This window comes from Columba livia, chromosome 1, assembly GCF_036013475.1.
Source record: "Columba livia isolate bColLiv1 breed racing homer chromosome 1, bColLiv1.pat.W.v2, whole genome shotgun sequence".
In the NCBI taxonomy this organism is placed as follows: Eukaryota; Metazoa; Chordata; class Aves; order Columbiformes; family Columbidae; genus Columba; species Columba livia.
In genome coordinates, this window is record NC_088602.1 from 136,455,991 (window position 1) to 136,472,562 (window position 16,572).

The window sequence follows — 16,572 nt, forward strand, 5'->3', positions numbered from 1 at the left end:
AATTGTATCATTAGCCAATAACAGAATGCTTAAAAGATTTGTGAATTTTGTTTATGTGTTTGTACTTATTATTCCACTCCAGATATCTTTATCATGGAAGCTCAAACAAAATTAGGTCATGGCAATGTGTGACGCTGTTGATAATCCATACCATGAGTAATCTTCCTCTGCTGCAAGAGCACAGATAAGTGTTCAGTAAGCTTTGCCCAATTGATTAAAAGTTAGCTCACGCACACTAAGTGTCTGCCTGCCTGTTCATAAATCTTCAATGTGTATGTCTGACTGGTGTGTTGTGCCTGACATATGAACTGTGTAAAATACAGTTCACAGGTTTTTATTACAGCAGTACCTTTAATATCTCCACCAGCAGGTATTTTACACTTCACAGATACAGCAGCTAATGCTGCTCTCCAGTCACAGCATATCACCTCTGTTCAACCCAAATGCTCTTCCAGCTCTCACTTTACTTTGCCAATTGTAATCTCCATATTATGAGTCTTCCTGATGGCGATTTCCTTTCCAGAGGCAGAAAAGACCTAAGCTCAGGCCTGACATTCAGTGTAGTGTGACACCACTTCAGGTGAAGATTTTTCTCCCGAAAATCTGTGAGTAAGTGAGGTATGGTGGGAGAACGAAGCCCATCAGCCAGAGGGCTTGATGCCTTTCCTGACTCTCCATCATTGTAGCTAGTGTGAATAAAATCTTTCTACTAGGAGCATCTCTCACTGTAAGCAGAGAGGAAAATTGAACCATCTCTTCGGTGGGAGTACTGATTGCCCCTTGAAAATTAGTTCTTATTAGCCTATCTTAACTACATAATAAAGCCAGCTGGCCTCAGCCAAGCTGAAGAATTGCTGCAGTACTGAGGCAGCAGCGTAGAGCAGCGCAGTTAATGGCCTGCTGCCTCTGAAAGGATGATGCTCTTCGCCACTCAGGCCTATCAAGTTTCTCACGCTGTGAGCTACCGCTGAAACCAATGAAAATATCCAAATTGCATTCAGTATTATGTGGAAAATAATATCAGTATCTAACCTGGTGGCCCACTGTTTATGTTTTGACATAATTAGAAATAAGTAAAGGTTTGACAGGTCCTGTTTGCTCTTACTCTGAAATCAGAGCGGGCTGTGACAGGAGTTGAAAAGTAAAAGCAGCAGCCTAGGAATACTAAGGAGTTGTCTGCATACAGAGGTGGCTCTGCTATAAATGTAATTCAATCCAGTTAAAGCAAGTCTTTTTTTCAGGGATTCCCTAACATATAGTGCTTTATAACTGACTCTTGTTGTAAATTTCCACACTCATGCTTCCAAGCATAAGTCAAAATACGCAATCCTGCACAGACTTAACTAAATCAGTGGAAAAAAACCCTACTTTTCATTCCATTGATATAACTTGGACACAAACCAGTTCTAATATGGATTAGATATGACAGAAAAAGTTCACAGCTTCTTGCAACCAGGGAGATATCCAAGGCCATCCCATTTCATAAACTTGGTATTATCCGCATTATTCCACCTTGTCAAGAGCCCTATTTTATTTTTAAGGACAATTATGGGACTTAAAAGATATTAAGCTGCTCTTTTGAGGAGTTGCAACACTATTTTGCCTTAAGTACCAGATAATAACCAGAAAAATTGCAAGACCTTCCTTCTCCTTTTGCACCTTCTGTTGCACCAAAAGAGGCAAAGACTTCCCCAGAACATTCTTTATTCAAATTTTATAGCAGAACAACGCAACCTGCTAATAACCACAAGGCACTAGCGTGACACCAACAGTAATGACACCAATACACAAGTTTGTCCTTCAAATTTGTACAAAACATGGAGATGCCCTGGACCACATGCTGGCTGGAAGAGATCATAGACTGAAATCGGTGCCACAGAAACCATTTTTTCAAGAAGTCTAGAGACTGTAGGTTAAAAAGTAACAACAGCTCCTGAATTGGAGCAGTTTAGAGTATCTGTTCTAGTGCTTGCACACAGACTTGTCTGATCAAGCTCAATGATTACCTTGCATTCAGTTCCACTCTAAAAGCTTTAAACTGTACATGGCTGCCTGAGCCAGCAAAGAATATTTGACTGATCACAGCAGTACTCCAAAAATCAAAAGCAAACAAGAACAGAGAGATAAAGGAATCCCAGGATTTTCAGTGTAAATATGGTGGATATTTAACAGTGGTGTTTGCCCTGGCTGCCATGACAACAGCAGATTGAGGATTCAACAGCACAGCTGAAATCAAGTTTAGATGCTGTCTTGAACTCACATACTAGTGTCCTGTAGCTCAGAAAATTTTCCTTGCAACCCTCAGCTACAGCAACACAGCAGAACACAGCATGACACAGCAGGGCATCTCCAGTTCTCCCCATTCAGACCTGGTGTGCGATCTTTTCGGAGATCCAAATTGTGCACCTGCCTACTATGGCAGTTCTGAATTAGCAGGACACTTATAGTACCTAGTTAGGCAGGACGCAAACACTTATTTAAATTGACATTCTTACCTCTGCAGCCAAGTAGTTTCCAGTTGCCAAATGCTTAAATCTAAACAAGCTGTTCCACTGTCCCGCCCCTCCCCTGCAAGGGTCATGATGGACAACCTAAAAGAAGAAATACAGATCATGCTCCTCAAGACCATACTTAGATCATTGACATTTCTTACTGTTCATTCCAAATAGAAATATGTAAACTACATAATTACAGTCTACCACAGAGAGGAATACTGTGCTTACACTAAGCCCACCACAGGTAACAACTACTTATATTCATGTTTTGCCGGGTGCCAGGAAACGCTCCTCCTCTTACTTTCAACGTTTTAATTAATCTACTCCTTGCAAAAATGTTGAGCCAAATTTTGCTTTCAAGTGACATGGTGTGAATCTGGAGCTCAAAAAAGTAAGCGTAGCTGCTCTACACTTACATAGGCACTACTTAAAAGGAAAATTCAAACCCTCTTGCATTGTTTCACCACTTACACCAGCTCTACTTTGACAACAGTAGGAGCTTCTGATAGATTTTCATCCAAGTGATAAAATATCCCTGTATAATCCGACATATCCCAGGTTATTTCTTTTTCCCTTTGACTGAGCTGTAGGTCATTTGCTACCTTCAAATCTTGCAGCACTTCTCTCTCTTAAGAAGTTATCTCAAATAACTGCAAGTGTAACACACTCTGTTCTATACAGTCCTTACTCAGACAAAATTCAACCATTTGCCTGAGTAAGGAGCTCTGTTTTAAATGCACAAAGTTTGTTCAGAACATAAGAATTTTTGGCTGTAGGAGTTACATTACTGTAATAGCAAGGGTTTGATACATACCAGTTTCCAATGTTCCTCAGTTAAACGAAAATATATTTGTTAGTCATCTTCTCAAAAAAAAAAACATTCAGCAGCAACACCTTTATTCAGCCTAACTTTAAACAGATGTTTATGTGCCTGGTTGCAGAATCATAGACTCAGTCACATTTGTGACGTTTTTTGTCAGTCAGGAATTTCAATATTCGAAATTGCACATGAAGTCAAATACAAACACTCAGAACTCAGGATACATGAGCATCATTCAACTTGCTTTGACAAAATCACACCATTTAAGTCAAGTCTGAATTTGATCCTCCGTCATTTTACTGCAGGTAAATACAGTAAGAAAACATCCTAACTCCACACACAGAGAGCAATAAAGTATCTCTTCAGTGTTAATCTTACACAAACTGCTTCATAACATAATAATAGTTCCAGGGAGGTGTATGATGATATCAAGAGGCTATGAATGATTCATGTTGTGGTAAAGTATTTTTGCTGAACCCGGGCCTACAGGTCCTAAAATATTTATAAAAATTTAAAAAAAAAAATACCTCTATTTCCCACAGTGCTTTAGAACTTGTTGCAGAAGTGGCTGACTGACGCAACGTTGTACGAAGGAAAATATGTTGTTTCTTCTCGTATTCGTCACAGGTCAGAAACTTCTCTTGCTCTGCATGAAACAGCCTAACAACATCTCCCTAAAGTAATACGAAAAAGAAGCATTACTAAGTGGTAGGTAAAGCTGCTACACTCATCCTCTATATCTGTACTAGCTCCAGTGACGTCAATATAGCTGACGTGAAGAAAATATTCAGTAGTTTCCTATTGCTGGAGCAGGTACCAAGTGCAGAGCATACGACCTCGGCACTGAGTCTGGAAATCAAATGAGATAATTCAGTCCTGCAGGAGATCCACACACTTTTGTGAAAATAGAACTTGCTTCAGAGCACTGCAAAGAACAGTGGGCAACAATTAACCTAAAGGTGAATTTTAATTTTAGTTAACTTCACTAAATGGATTTTTTATTTCTGATCTCTTTTAGTATTTAGGGGAAATAAACAGATTTCTCTAATATTGACTCATTGCTTCTACTCTGCAATCAAAACCAATGTCCACTCTCTACTTCTTCTGCTGTTGTGCTTCCTTCTGCCCCTCCCCAAGGCTTGAAACAGTATCCCCAAATGGGTCTACACAGATACACCATTTTCCCTTTCAAATTCTTTCTCAAAAACTGATGGTACCTTGATACCTAACAAAAAATGGCCAGTTGATAATCACTTATTAAGGTATACATGAGGACTAATAAATTTGATCTATTTTAATTGAAAAGGTAAGTGATCTCAGAGTGTGATCTAGAGGCATGAAGCTGTGCAAACCATGAGTGCTTAAAGTTACATTGTCTTTTTACAGCTACTGTCATCTTTTGTGACTCACTCCCTTCTGCAAGCCTGTTATACCTGCTTTAGCATCTCTGCATAAACTGAAAGCTTTTCTGTACGGAGCCCTTCACCATTCTGAGCTTGAACTTCACCTTTTCTCATGGATCCTCAGTTGTCCCAGGGCATGGAAACGGGCTGGACACCAGCACAATCCAGACAGTTTCACTTAGTAAGACAATAACACAAAGGAAAAGTATTCTGGCTGTTGAAGGACAGTACTGAAAGATCCTTAACACCTCCATTAAGTCCTTATTTCTGCTTTTATTCACCATGTAATATTTCTCTATAGTCAAATATGGCATGACTTTCAAATTAAAAAAATAATTAAAAAAAAAATACTTACTCCTTTCAGTACATCATCTCGGTAACTACTGAATTTCATGAACAGCGTTATTTTCCAGCTTGTGTTACAGTTTACAGCATTTACCTTTGGAAAAAAATATATAAATACATTTTAAAACCAACACAATTTTAGTATTAAAGGTTGTTGTTCTCTCTTCGAGACATTCTATTCTTCTAAAAGACCACACCAGATCTAGGGTGGCTGGGGACATGGCTTAGCTACGTATTTGTACAGTTTTGTACATATTTGTACATGGGCCCTGAAGCTCTCAAGTGTTAGTAATAATAATGTTGATGTTGGAGAAAATTCAGTGGACAAAACACTACTCTGCGTACAGCCCACCAAAGAGCTGTTGGAAGAGGATTTACTCTTAGATCAGTGAGGGTTTCAGATACTCAAGCAAACTTCACAAAGCTTTCAGTGCTGGGCAGAATTGTGCCAAGAAAAAGTATACTTCATCTTGGTTTTTTGAGGCTAAGTTGGAACCATCTAGCCCACGGTGTGGTTCTCATTACCAGTAAAGAACAAAGTATAACACATCTTAGATTAGCGATTATGCCTCCTCCCTCCACTGAACTCACTTCTTTGCAGCCAGGGTTATCTAGAAGCTCAATGTTGCTGGCATGAAGAGGCTGCCCTGCATTGACTGGCATCAGGACAACTTTATCTCCCACAACAACCTGGAAGTCAGAAATAAAACACAATTTAGACCTATGTAATTATCCAATAAAATGAAGTAATGTTACATTTTTAGAAAATGACTCAAACGCATGCTCTGGGAATGGCACTTGGTGAATTTATTTGCAGATAATTCACACACCAGCTCTGTTCACCCATGCCTCTGCAATTGCTTGGGTTCAAGATTTCTACACTAACGAATCCTCGCATTCTCAGATGCCACCCTGTTCAGGAGAAACTTGAGATCATGAAATAGATATGAACATATGTAAATTCCAAGAGCAGTTCAGTTTATCTAAGTTACATTAACTACTCTTAATCCCATATATACTGCCAGCCAAAAGGCAGAGAAAGCTCAGAAAATAATATATAGTCAGACAGCAAGACTCTTTTTGCTCCCTTGCTGTCAGTCAAACTTTTTCCATCAATGGGTCTTTCATTTCATTTCACAAAAGCCTTAACAATTTGCCTGTGACAAGACTTCTTTAGCCCAGTGACTCCTCAACACTGTAGACCATCTTCTGGAAAATGCTAGGACAGGTTCAGGAGTTCTCAGACTTAGACTGTATTAATGAAATCTGTAAAGGAAAATAAATCACTGGAAATTCAGAGAGAGGTGAACACACTCCATCCCCTCTGCTCTTACTCCCTAAATGGTGTTTGGAGCTCAGCAGAGGCAGCAGGTCCATCAGCTGAGAGAGCTTCTCTCTACGAGAGGAATTCCTAGCTGACGCCCTGCAAGCAAATTCCCATGCCCTTGCAACTCTTTACCTATATAGACAGGGAAAAACAATATGAAAATGTCTTTGACCTAAAAAGTGCTTGACACATGCATATGGAGAAAACAATTCATAGCTGGGAACTGGGGGGGTGGGAGGGGGAATAAGTAATAATTTCGTATAAATCCACATAGATTGGTTGGCACTGGGTCCTGATTTGCTTATGTTGTTCACAGCAATTTTAAGCACACGCACACACATGAGGACAAGTGGATACATGTGATTTTTGCTATATGAAATGCCGCATAAGCCATGCTTTCTTTTGGAACACAAACAAACAAAAATGCTTTCTGCATCGATCAGCACATTTCCTATGAAAAAGCAGAGCCCAATTCAGCCTTGTGTAACTTCAACACAGATGAATTCGGCCCACTTTATACAGAGGTGAAAAAGAAGATTGCCTGTTCTTTATCAATAGAGCTAAAATAAACAGTAGCAAAAGACAGTGTCATCATGCTCAGACTACACAAAGAAATCCTATTTGATCCAAGTAATGAGAAAAAGTTCACTGGTGGAACCAAAATAATGACAAGATGCCTATAAGATACATTACTTTTGCAATACATTCCTGCATGCCATGCTTCACACAGACATTACTTACAGCCCATTTTAAGAAGTTATGACCAGACAATTCATTAATCAAAAAACCACCAGGCTTGCATCCTGCAAAGTGGAATCAGGACTTCAAAATTATTGCAAGTACACCAGGACTATAACAACTTAATTAGAAAGAGAGCACATAATTGAACACCTTATTTAAAAGGCGGGGGAGGAAAAAGAAAAAGGAGGGGTAGGGGGAAAGCTATATTTGAACGCAAGCCTGTGACTATCATGGAAGCAACCAGAGGAAAGGAGATGTACACAGCTACTCTTCTGTGGGCACACACCTGGGAATAAGTGTGGTCATGGTTTCTGCCTCAGTCTCCCACCCCGCTCCACGTCCACATTGATAACCTGGCCTCAATGTTGGCCAGCTCTGGAGCTGCCACAGAAGCAACAAGACACCCTATGTTCTTTGCCTTTCTTCTTTTTCTTCTTGCTTCAAACCTCCGTAGGTGGTTAGGAAGGAAGGGACAGAGGCAGTTTCACAGCACTTGTTTCCTGTACACCCTCCACCAGTGATGCAGATAACTAATGCAAAGTGAAGAGGGAATCCTGTTTTCTATCCACGGCTGCCTTGGACAAGCTGCAAGTCTGCTCTTTTGAGTTCCCCCCATCCTCTGCTCTCCCCTCCTCTGTCTCCTGAGTTTATTTCTGGCTCCAAATAATGTCCCAGCATGCCCAAAACACTGGAGGCAGACCACTGGCATTGCCACGTGCCCATATTTCTGCCTGTAGAATTGTATTACATGGAGGTTGTAGAAGACAAGCAATATATTCCAAAGGTTTTGCTCTGCAAAATTAAAATTGACACCAGCTGTTTGTCCTGTTCCTTGGCTCCCCTTGGGCACAGCCAGCCACACTGCGCTGTAGACCAGCAGTGGGCTGATAGTTTGACAGGTTTCTGGGACTTCTTCCTTACATATAGACATTAATTCATTAAAGCTGCATCAAATATACAGCTTTGAGGACTACATTCATGATTCTTTTGACAAAACTCTTATCCTTTCTGGTCTAGACAAGAAATTTCCAGAGAATTATTAAATTCATAGAGAATTCAGCTTTCAAACTCAAGCCTACAAGGTCCTTCAGTATTGGATGCAGTGGAGTTCTTGCTGCACAAGATAATTTCCAAATTCATGCAACCCTACTTGTCCATATCTTAGTGGAGAAGGCACAGTGAGAGTGGGAAGATCCACAGTCAAAACTGACTGTGTTCCGTCTTCTGGGTGGGAGACCAGCACTGGCATCACTTAGAGTGAATCCATGGTTCATGTAAAATCAGTAAAGCCCACCCAACAGCTACATCTACACCACAATCACGAAGCAGGAGCAAATACTCTAGTAGAGGTGTAGTATATCACAAAGACTGGCAGCTGCAAAAGCCTACATTAGCTGTGAAGATGCAGTAGCAGTGATTTCAGTTTGGACTAACTAACGAAGCAGGTTACTGGGCACATCGAAGGATCTGCTACTCCACTGTCATCACCTGTGTGTTGTAACCAAGTCATAGTCACACTGCTGACACACTTCAAAGATCGTGAGGATTAACAGAACTTTCCCACAGATGGCCGGGCATTCCCCAAGTCCAAGAGCAGATCAAGCTCTCAAGCCACTGACATGGCAGACAACCAAAAATGCAATCCACACAGAGCTAATCCTGCTATCCGTGCACATTTTGCTATTCAGTCTAACTGGAAACAGCTTGAGCTTTAGTCAGTCACATCTTCCATTGAGGGAGAACTGAGACATGTTTTATAAAAGCCTGCATAAAATATTGCAGAGTTACGCCAATTACTGTAAATCTTCAGCAATATATTTTCATTACTTCCATTGACTTGCATAACTAATCAGTTGCTAATGAAGTTAGTGGAAAATAATTGTTAAAATATTTCACAAGGCTAAACAACCATGATGACTTTTGAGAAAAGTAACACACGTAACTTCCTATATCACAGTTTCCCCTAGACTAAACAACCTTTTTTGTTGTTGCTGTTGGTTTTGGCTTGGTTCTGTGTTGTTTTGGTTTTGTTTGTTTGGTTTGTTTGTTTTACGATATATGACATATTTGGATCTACCTTGCCAGGGTGATCTAAAACAGTAGCTGTCATCCAACTCGATACTTACTTCTGTTCTGAAGACAGTAAAGACTTTCTAAAGCGTGTTTTCCTAAATAAAACCACAAAAGTTTCAAGACATAATAAGGATTTATACCAAGTTGATACACTGAACTAATTCCATGCACTGAGAGGTCAGAAGAAGAAAACTAGTAAAAAAGAAAAGGCGAACTTAGTGGGTGGGTAAAGCGGCCTCAGCTTATGTGATATAATTATATGTGCTTTGTTAAATGTGTCCCCCAGAAACCAGCCTTTTAACGCACACATGTCTGTGAGTAACTGAGAGAGAAGGAGGGGGTACAAGGCTGGAGCATCGATCTGTCTGTGAGAGGCAAAGGAGGGATTTCCCTTCTCACTTGCTACTCCTGTCCCCAGTTACTGTAACTGTTGAAGAGGTGGAAATCTGCCAGAGCAATTAGGACTGATGCTTAGCTCTGAAAGTTTGCAAATAAAAGCATCACATCCATTTGAGTCTGATATTACAGAAAAGAGGAAAAACTCAGGTCTCAGGATTTCACTCTGTAAAATGTAGTGGCGAGCTCCCAGCTCTGAAAGGCAACACCTGATGACAGAACATGAGCAGTGGGCAGGGTCCAAAGGAGGACATTAAGTTAGAAGAAAATCTGACAATTTCCCACACAGTCTTTGTAGCATAGGGCCTCTCAGATATGGCCCCATTGGGAAGACACCAGGAGAGAGGCCTGCAGAGTGGGATGCTACAGCAAGCACTGCTGGGGTCTGCAAACTTTTTGGACCAGCAAAGGCCCTTGCAAACTTTCATGTGCTCACGATAGTGTAAAATTGAATTAAAAGCTCTACAGTATTTAGGATGACTCTTAAGGCTTAAGATCATTCTGTTGTTTCAGCTGTAAGAGCTCACAATGGCTCTTCGGATCACAATCTGGGAACCTCAGGTCCTCACTCTGGAGAGTATGACATGCACTTATTTCCCAGGCATGAGAGGTTAAGAAGGTGCTGAAATTATGTTATTCTAAGAAATTAAAGAAAAACCTTAAAGCAACAAGTCATCTCTTTTTTGCTTTCCAAAAAGGGAAAGGTTACGTGTTTGATCCACAACACCACTTTTCCCCAGAAGAAAAGCCATGCAGAGGTGCCCCAGGGGACTATGCACATTCACTCCTTTTCTCAGCAACAGGTTTGTGGAAAAGAGGAGCTTTTCACATACCCTTCCGATCACTGCATGGAGCAGAGAAAGACTATGACTTTAGAGGCTCCCAATGAAGAGCTGGAAATGCAATCCCTCCCCTCCCCGCAACAGCTTGCCAAAAGGAGCTGTAGGTAACCACGCTCATCCTGGATGGCATCCCAAGAGCCGGGTAACCACAAAGTTAATGAGAGAAAATGCATGAGGAAACGGGCAAGCCTGTCTGCAATCTTGAGAGGGCTCTTTCGCTGAGTACTTCACAAGGGAGAGCGGCCAAACATTCCCAGCCAGGTCTACAATATAAAACCACATAAGTTCATTATGTGGCCTTCCCAGAGGCAGATCTGAATTTTCCACAGTGGGCACTTAACCAAGTCACAGCCAACTGAATGAAGAACCAAGTTTTAATCTTGTGGCACAACTCTCAGATCAGCAGCAAAGAGCTTTCCTATGTATTCTTCCTCTTAGCAATACAGAGGACTCCTACTGAAACCTACCCAGAAAAGACCCACCAGACTATCCAACCCATTCCAGTCAAACATGCCACTCTTGTCTTGAAGAGGGATACAGATGTAAAAAATCCAATGTATTTCCGAGAGATATTCTCTGCTGATGTCTTGAAAAAAATGTCGCACACAATATTTTAATAATAATAATAATAATAATAATAATAATAATAATAATAATAATAATAATAATAATAATAAAGTCACTCTAGTGTAAACTATGACTTATTATCAGCTTTGTAAAGCCACATACTATGGGTGGACTTAGCAAAGATGCTCCAACACAGGATAGCAGAAGCTCAGATGAATGCGGCAACACTTCAGATTCCAGACCATATAATTCAGTAGCACTTTCTACAGACACATAAAATCTAATAGACCCAAGCACTGTTTTTTTGGTTTTGTTATTTTTTTTAATCTGAACTTAATCTATTGTGATTTATGCCAGTAGCAAAGAAATCATGTGCCTTCTGGAAACTTTCTGCCTTATCACTTTTACACATTCAGTATTTCCACTTACATTATCACCTTCACTCCTCAGTTTCCAGAATGGCTGGATATAAAACCAGGATCCCTCATTCCCTGCAGCATCCAGAGACACCCGCATAGCATTCTTCTCTAGCAGAGCAGGCAATCTCTTATTGACTGTGAGGTACTTGTTACTTTTTATGTGCAGTAGCTGTGAACAAATAATTATTTAAGCAATTAGTACAGCTGGGGTTTTTTCTCCCTTCAGTTCAAAAGAAGAGGCACAGGTTTTCACACTATCGTGATTTTTCCTAACATACATAAAGACAAAACAAAACTAGAAGAGAGTATACTGCAGTGTAGGAAAACAGATGCTATCTCTCATATTGAGAGAAATGTGTCAGTGATCAATTTTACAGCATATGCTACGTACGTAGTTCAAGGGTCTATTAATAGCGTTACCTTCAGGAATTTCATACATTACAGGAAAGTTGTAGTGCACTTAAGAACATAACTTCTGTCTCATATGTTGTGCAGTACAAATTACTTCAGTGGTTTAAAAGGAGCTGCACAGCACCTCTATAACATGATTTTGCAATAAATCTTGAAAACAAAAGATACATATTTACATTCAGATTCTAAACCGCAGCAGCCAAAATTACACATAAAATTTATATTATGACATATTATTTAAACATGAATATGCGGCACTTCTGGTAGGCTTTTAAAGCGACAGAAAAATGCAATATTGTAAACTTCACCAAGTTCTGTTTACGTGACCCTTGACAATCCAGATTACAGTGCTTAGTTTCATTTTCACAGTAACCTTGAAATGAAACAACCGTTTCCTTTCCAGCTCTGAGAGAAGGCAGATGTATTTCAATAGGTTTACCTGTATGACGTTGCTATATTTTACAATTTCGCCCAACAGCTTTCTGTTCTCGCTTTCGTTCTGCTTTTGTTCCAGTTCTGCTGCATGCTGCAAGAGAACGATTATTTCTTTAAATTCTACAAAATCAGTACCCGGATTCAGCTACTGGAACAGATAGTGTAAAAGGGAAATGGCATCACATTAAAAACACTTCCTTCAGCCTGCAAGTGTTACTGCACTGAAAATATTAGCTCCCGAATCCTGCTGCAGCATGATTTTCTGAACTATAATCACCTAGATCCTGTGTGTAATGATTCTGGGGTTTTTAATGCCCAGAGTGGAAAGTCACAATTTATAGAACACATCTGAGATGCATGCTATTTTAAAAGATTTAAAACACTGAAAGTAATTCCAGGTGCTTTATTTCATCCTGAAGGAGGAAAAAGAAGAGCCTATGATTAGCTTCTCCCTGTCACCATCCCTTTTACTTGTTGGTTTTTTAATTGCATACAAATACATTGACTTTACATATAAACAAAACTAGTGGGTCACGCCTTGCAAGACCAAGGCTGAGCACAGTTTTCTGGGTCAAACACAGCCACGGAAAAAACAGCTCCTAGCTCTAACTGCTGTGTATCTACCTCTGGCCACACACCATGTGCCCTTGTGGCTCTTTTTAACTGGAAGCACTGTCAGCCTCTGTACTGCACATGAAATGCTATCTACCTTGTTTTCACTTAGTCTTATGCATTCAGTCATAACATCAAGCCAGTTCTTTTTCAGAGACAGAGGAATTGCTCCATCCATGCTACATTTCATGCAAAACAGAGTCTGCCCAAATGGTTCAGAGAAGAATCACCTAGACTGAAAGCAAAGACAATTGCCGTTCTGAGGAATTTCAAGAATAAAGCACGGAAAACATCTCTCTGTCCACCCCTCTGCCTAACTCCTGGAAAGGACTTCTAAAACAATAGCATGATTTCAACCAAGGCCCACTCCTGATTTTAACAGCTTCATTTTTACTTTATAAAGAAATCATTCCTTTCAGAAGTTCTGTTGGACAGAGGCACAACCCTCAGCCCAAAGTAAAATAAAAACCAGGGCAATAAATGCCAGTCAGGAGGCAGGAGCTAAGGAGAATACAAGGTTGCTATGGTGGCATAATACTCATCATGATGGTTCCCAAGGCACTTGTTATTGTTCTTTTTCATTTTATTGTAATTTTACAGCCTGCAGATCGAGATAAGATTACAAATGCAGATGTCTCTTACTTGCAGTTTCTTCAGCAGTGCTGCTTCAGTATGGTTTCCTTGTTTGGCTTGCTTGGCTTTCCAGTACTGCTTCTGGGCTGAGTATCGGTTCATAGGACACACCTTGAAAAGGCAGTCTATAGAAGATTGAAAGAAATACTCTTGAGTAACATTGAAAGACACTTCCTTCATTTGTAAGTACGCTTTGGTTGGTTTTATTTTTTTCCAGAAATGCCTAGATACCAGTGTTTAAACACAGTCAGCAAACAGCTTGAGGGCAATGATACCATCAACAAGTTGGCAGAGCTTCTGAGTTGGACCCAAAGCTTGCAGTGCCCCACATGTGCCCACACTGTGCAACCTCACTGCAGCCTCTGAAAGAGTCCCAGGCTGTGAGCCTGCCATAGACTAAAATTGTCTGCTGCTTTATCAGCAACTCTTTGCTGCAGCACAACATCACAGATGCACTGTTTGAAGGCACAGGAAGCCTTTAAAAAAACAGTCCTGCTTTCTGCACACCATACATCTGGCTGCCCTGCTCCTTCGGGCTCTGCTGAAACACAGGATCGCATGGGCATTCAGCCACAAGCCACCAAGCGGGTTAACACAGCTTTCGGCTCTATGTGCACCTTCGTTAATGTTGATTAAAAAAAAAAAAATAGTAAAAACAACAAGGTGACACAAACTGCACTCTACTGCTGCCCAACAGATCAGGCGATAAATGGGTAGGAGAGAGGAATGACCACCCAAGCAAGGCGGCTGCACAATGGAGGACAGAGGAGGAGGCACGTTCTGAGGAGGCTGCAGCCAGCGAGGGAGACAGAGTAAGAAAAAAGGAGCAGCAAAGGAAAATGAGCACAACACACCAACCCCCATCCCCACCCCATCCCACCCTGCACGGACTGCCACACAGCAAGGGGACTGGGGACCACAGCATGTCTGGAGAGAAGCCAAGGGGGGCTTCCCTAACTGCTTGTTCATTGTTCCTCTTAATTTTCCAACACCAGAATCATTAAGTTAAGGTGAATTGGCAATAAACTAAATTTTGTGACATTCCCTGACTCAAGACTTTTGGGAATTTTGGAGCCTGTGACAGTCCTATGGACTAGAAAGAGAGGGTCCAGGAACCTCTAGCTGAAACAATTCATCCAAATCCAAATTCTTTTAGAGTGATAAGCGATACCGAGTCTCGCATGGTCGCAATCATTAACTGCTCTAAAAGCTAAGCTTGAAAGATATTTTCCTTAGAAAATACTGCTAACTGTCCTTTTACACCCCACCTATATTGACTGACAAGACGAAAGGATGGGAAAACATTAATTAGCAATCAGAGTTTTGCTGTGAGATGAATAAGAAAATACAGAACCACATGGGTATTACAGTGTGAAACTCTTCCCCAACATGGGTTGTAATTTATAGATGTCAAAGGAAAGTCTGTCCCAAACTATTAGCCCTCCACATTTAACCATCACACATGACCAAGCACTCTCTGAGGACCAATTCATTCCCAGAGGAGAAGGAATGCTGAAGAATTTCCTCCCTGCTCCATGTGTGGGTCTCAGGAAGGTAAAGATGGGGGGGAAGCAACCAGACCCATCTGACTCCCAGCCACCCAACTGTGGCACAAGCAAGAGCCAGGTAACAGCAGCAATGTATCCTACATCGAGCAGGTTTTACCACAGGGCAAAATTAAGGATAAAAAAGTATCTCTTCTGAGGTACTTCTTCCCACAAGCACCTCTTGCAGGTGCTGACACCCCAGTTTGTCAGCAACGTCACTTCTCTGCTGGTCACCAGGCAGCTTTCCCACCTAGAAGAGACTGCCAGACCACTGGAAAGCCACATTGCACAGGGTATGGCACAGGCAGCACTCCTCACAAAAATACAAAATAAAAGGAAAACAGGGAGAAAAGGAATTGAAAAAAAAAAAAAAAAAAAAAAACAGGAAAAAGATAAAAACAAGAGAGAAAAATGAGGAAAAAAAAAGAGAGAAAAAGGGAAGAAGGGGGAGGAAAAGGGAGAAGAAAAAAAGGAGAAGAAAAAGGGAAAAATGGAGGGGAAAAAAAGGAGGGAAAAAATGGAAGGTGAAAAAAATGGAAGGGGAAAAAAATGGAAGGGGAAAAAAATGGAAGGGGAAAAAAATGGAAGGGGAAAAAAATGGAAGGGGAAAAAGGAGGTGGCAGAAAAATGGAGGAAAGGCAAACATGCTAGCTCCATGTGAGCAACATTAAGTGCTTATTTACCGCCACACTCAACACAGTTAATGGCATACACATCCCATAGCACAGAATATTTTGATAACAATCCTCTCCACCCTCAGCTCTCCTGCTGTCTTCTCAGAAGAGTCCCTTTCCAACAGCACAATATAGTCACCTTTACCTCTATTACCAAAGAAGCTGCAACATGAAATAGCAAACACTATCAACATTAAGTACATGTTCCACTTACACACTGGATCAACGTGTAAGTGGACTCGTTGAATTTACTAACCTTTCATGTCATTTTTAACTACAGTGGAATTGAGTCATTCAGCCATTACTGTCGCAAAAACATCAGCAGGGGAAGTTATAAGGAACTATCCCGAAATTATGGCCTGAGTTTTTAACCACCAAATCTGGTCAGTGGAAACCAGTTTCTGTCTACTCACAGTCTAATTCTCAGACCAAGTTTAACATCTTCAGTAGCTAATTACCTAGGACTTATTCCAACTCTCCAATCCACAACAGCACATGTGGGAAGTTCCTATCTATCATTCACTTGACGAGAAAAGTTTCCTAGCCCTGTTCCAACCTTCTAAGTAGAAAGTGTCAAACTCTTAACTTCTCTGTAGAAGTTGCCAGATACCAAGGCAGGTCCTGTTCTCACTTTCAACACTTTTCTTTTGTGTAGGGAGGAGGAAGAATAAATCCAGCTCAACACATCCATCTCATGGCAGTCCTTGAGGAGCTACTGAAACCATGTTAACACCTCTTGCAACATAACAGGAGAATGAAGCAAAATCTAGTGTGAAGACCGGCCCTGTGTGATGGGCGTGTTGGACCCCTTGACCAGGCTGGCAGTGGTTTG

The 16,572-nt window shown here is 40.9% G+C and overlaps 1 protein-coding gene across 8 annotated transcripts in view; it reads right to left on the reverse strand.

The window, feature by feature from the left end:
* The window catches only part of ITPR2 (inositol 1,4,5-trisphosphate receptor type 2), a 268,651-nt gene that overhangs the window by 210,011 nt on the left and 42,068 nt on the right, over positions 1 to 16,572 (reverse strand). For all 8 annotated transcript variants that reach the window (XM_065032515.1, XM_065032506.1, XM_065032510.1 and 5 more), the window contains exons 3-9: positions 13,529 to 13,644; positions 12,279 to 12,365; positions 11,439 to 11,597; positions 5,655 to 5,753; positions 5,074 to 5,157; positions 3,843 to 3,989; positions 2,496 to 2,591 (exon numbers count right to left, since the gene is read on the reverse strand). In XM_065032515.1, the coding sequence (XP_064888587.1) occupies positions 2,496 to 2,591; positions 3,843 to 3,989; positions 5,074 to 5,157; positions 5,655 to 5,753; positions 11,439 to 11,597; positions 12,279 to 12,365; positions 13,529 to 13,644 (788 nt within the window). The remainder of the gene's footprint in view (positions 1 to 2,495; positions 2,592 to 3,842; positions 3,990 to 5,073; positions 5,158 to 5,654; positions 5,754 to 11,438; positions 11,598 to 12,278; positions 12,366 to 13,528; positions 13,645 to 16,572) is intronic.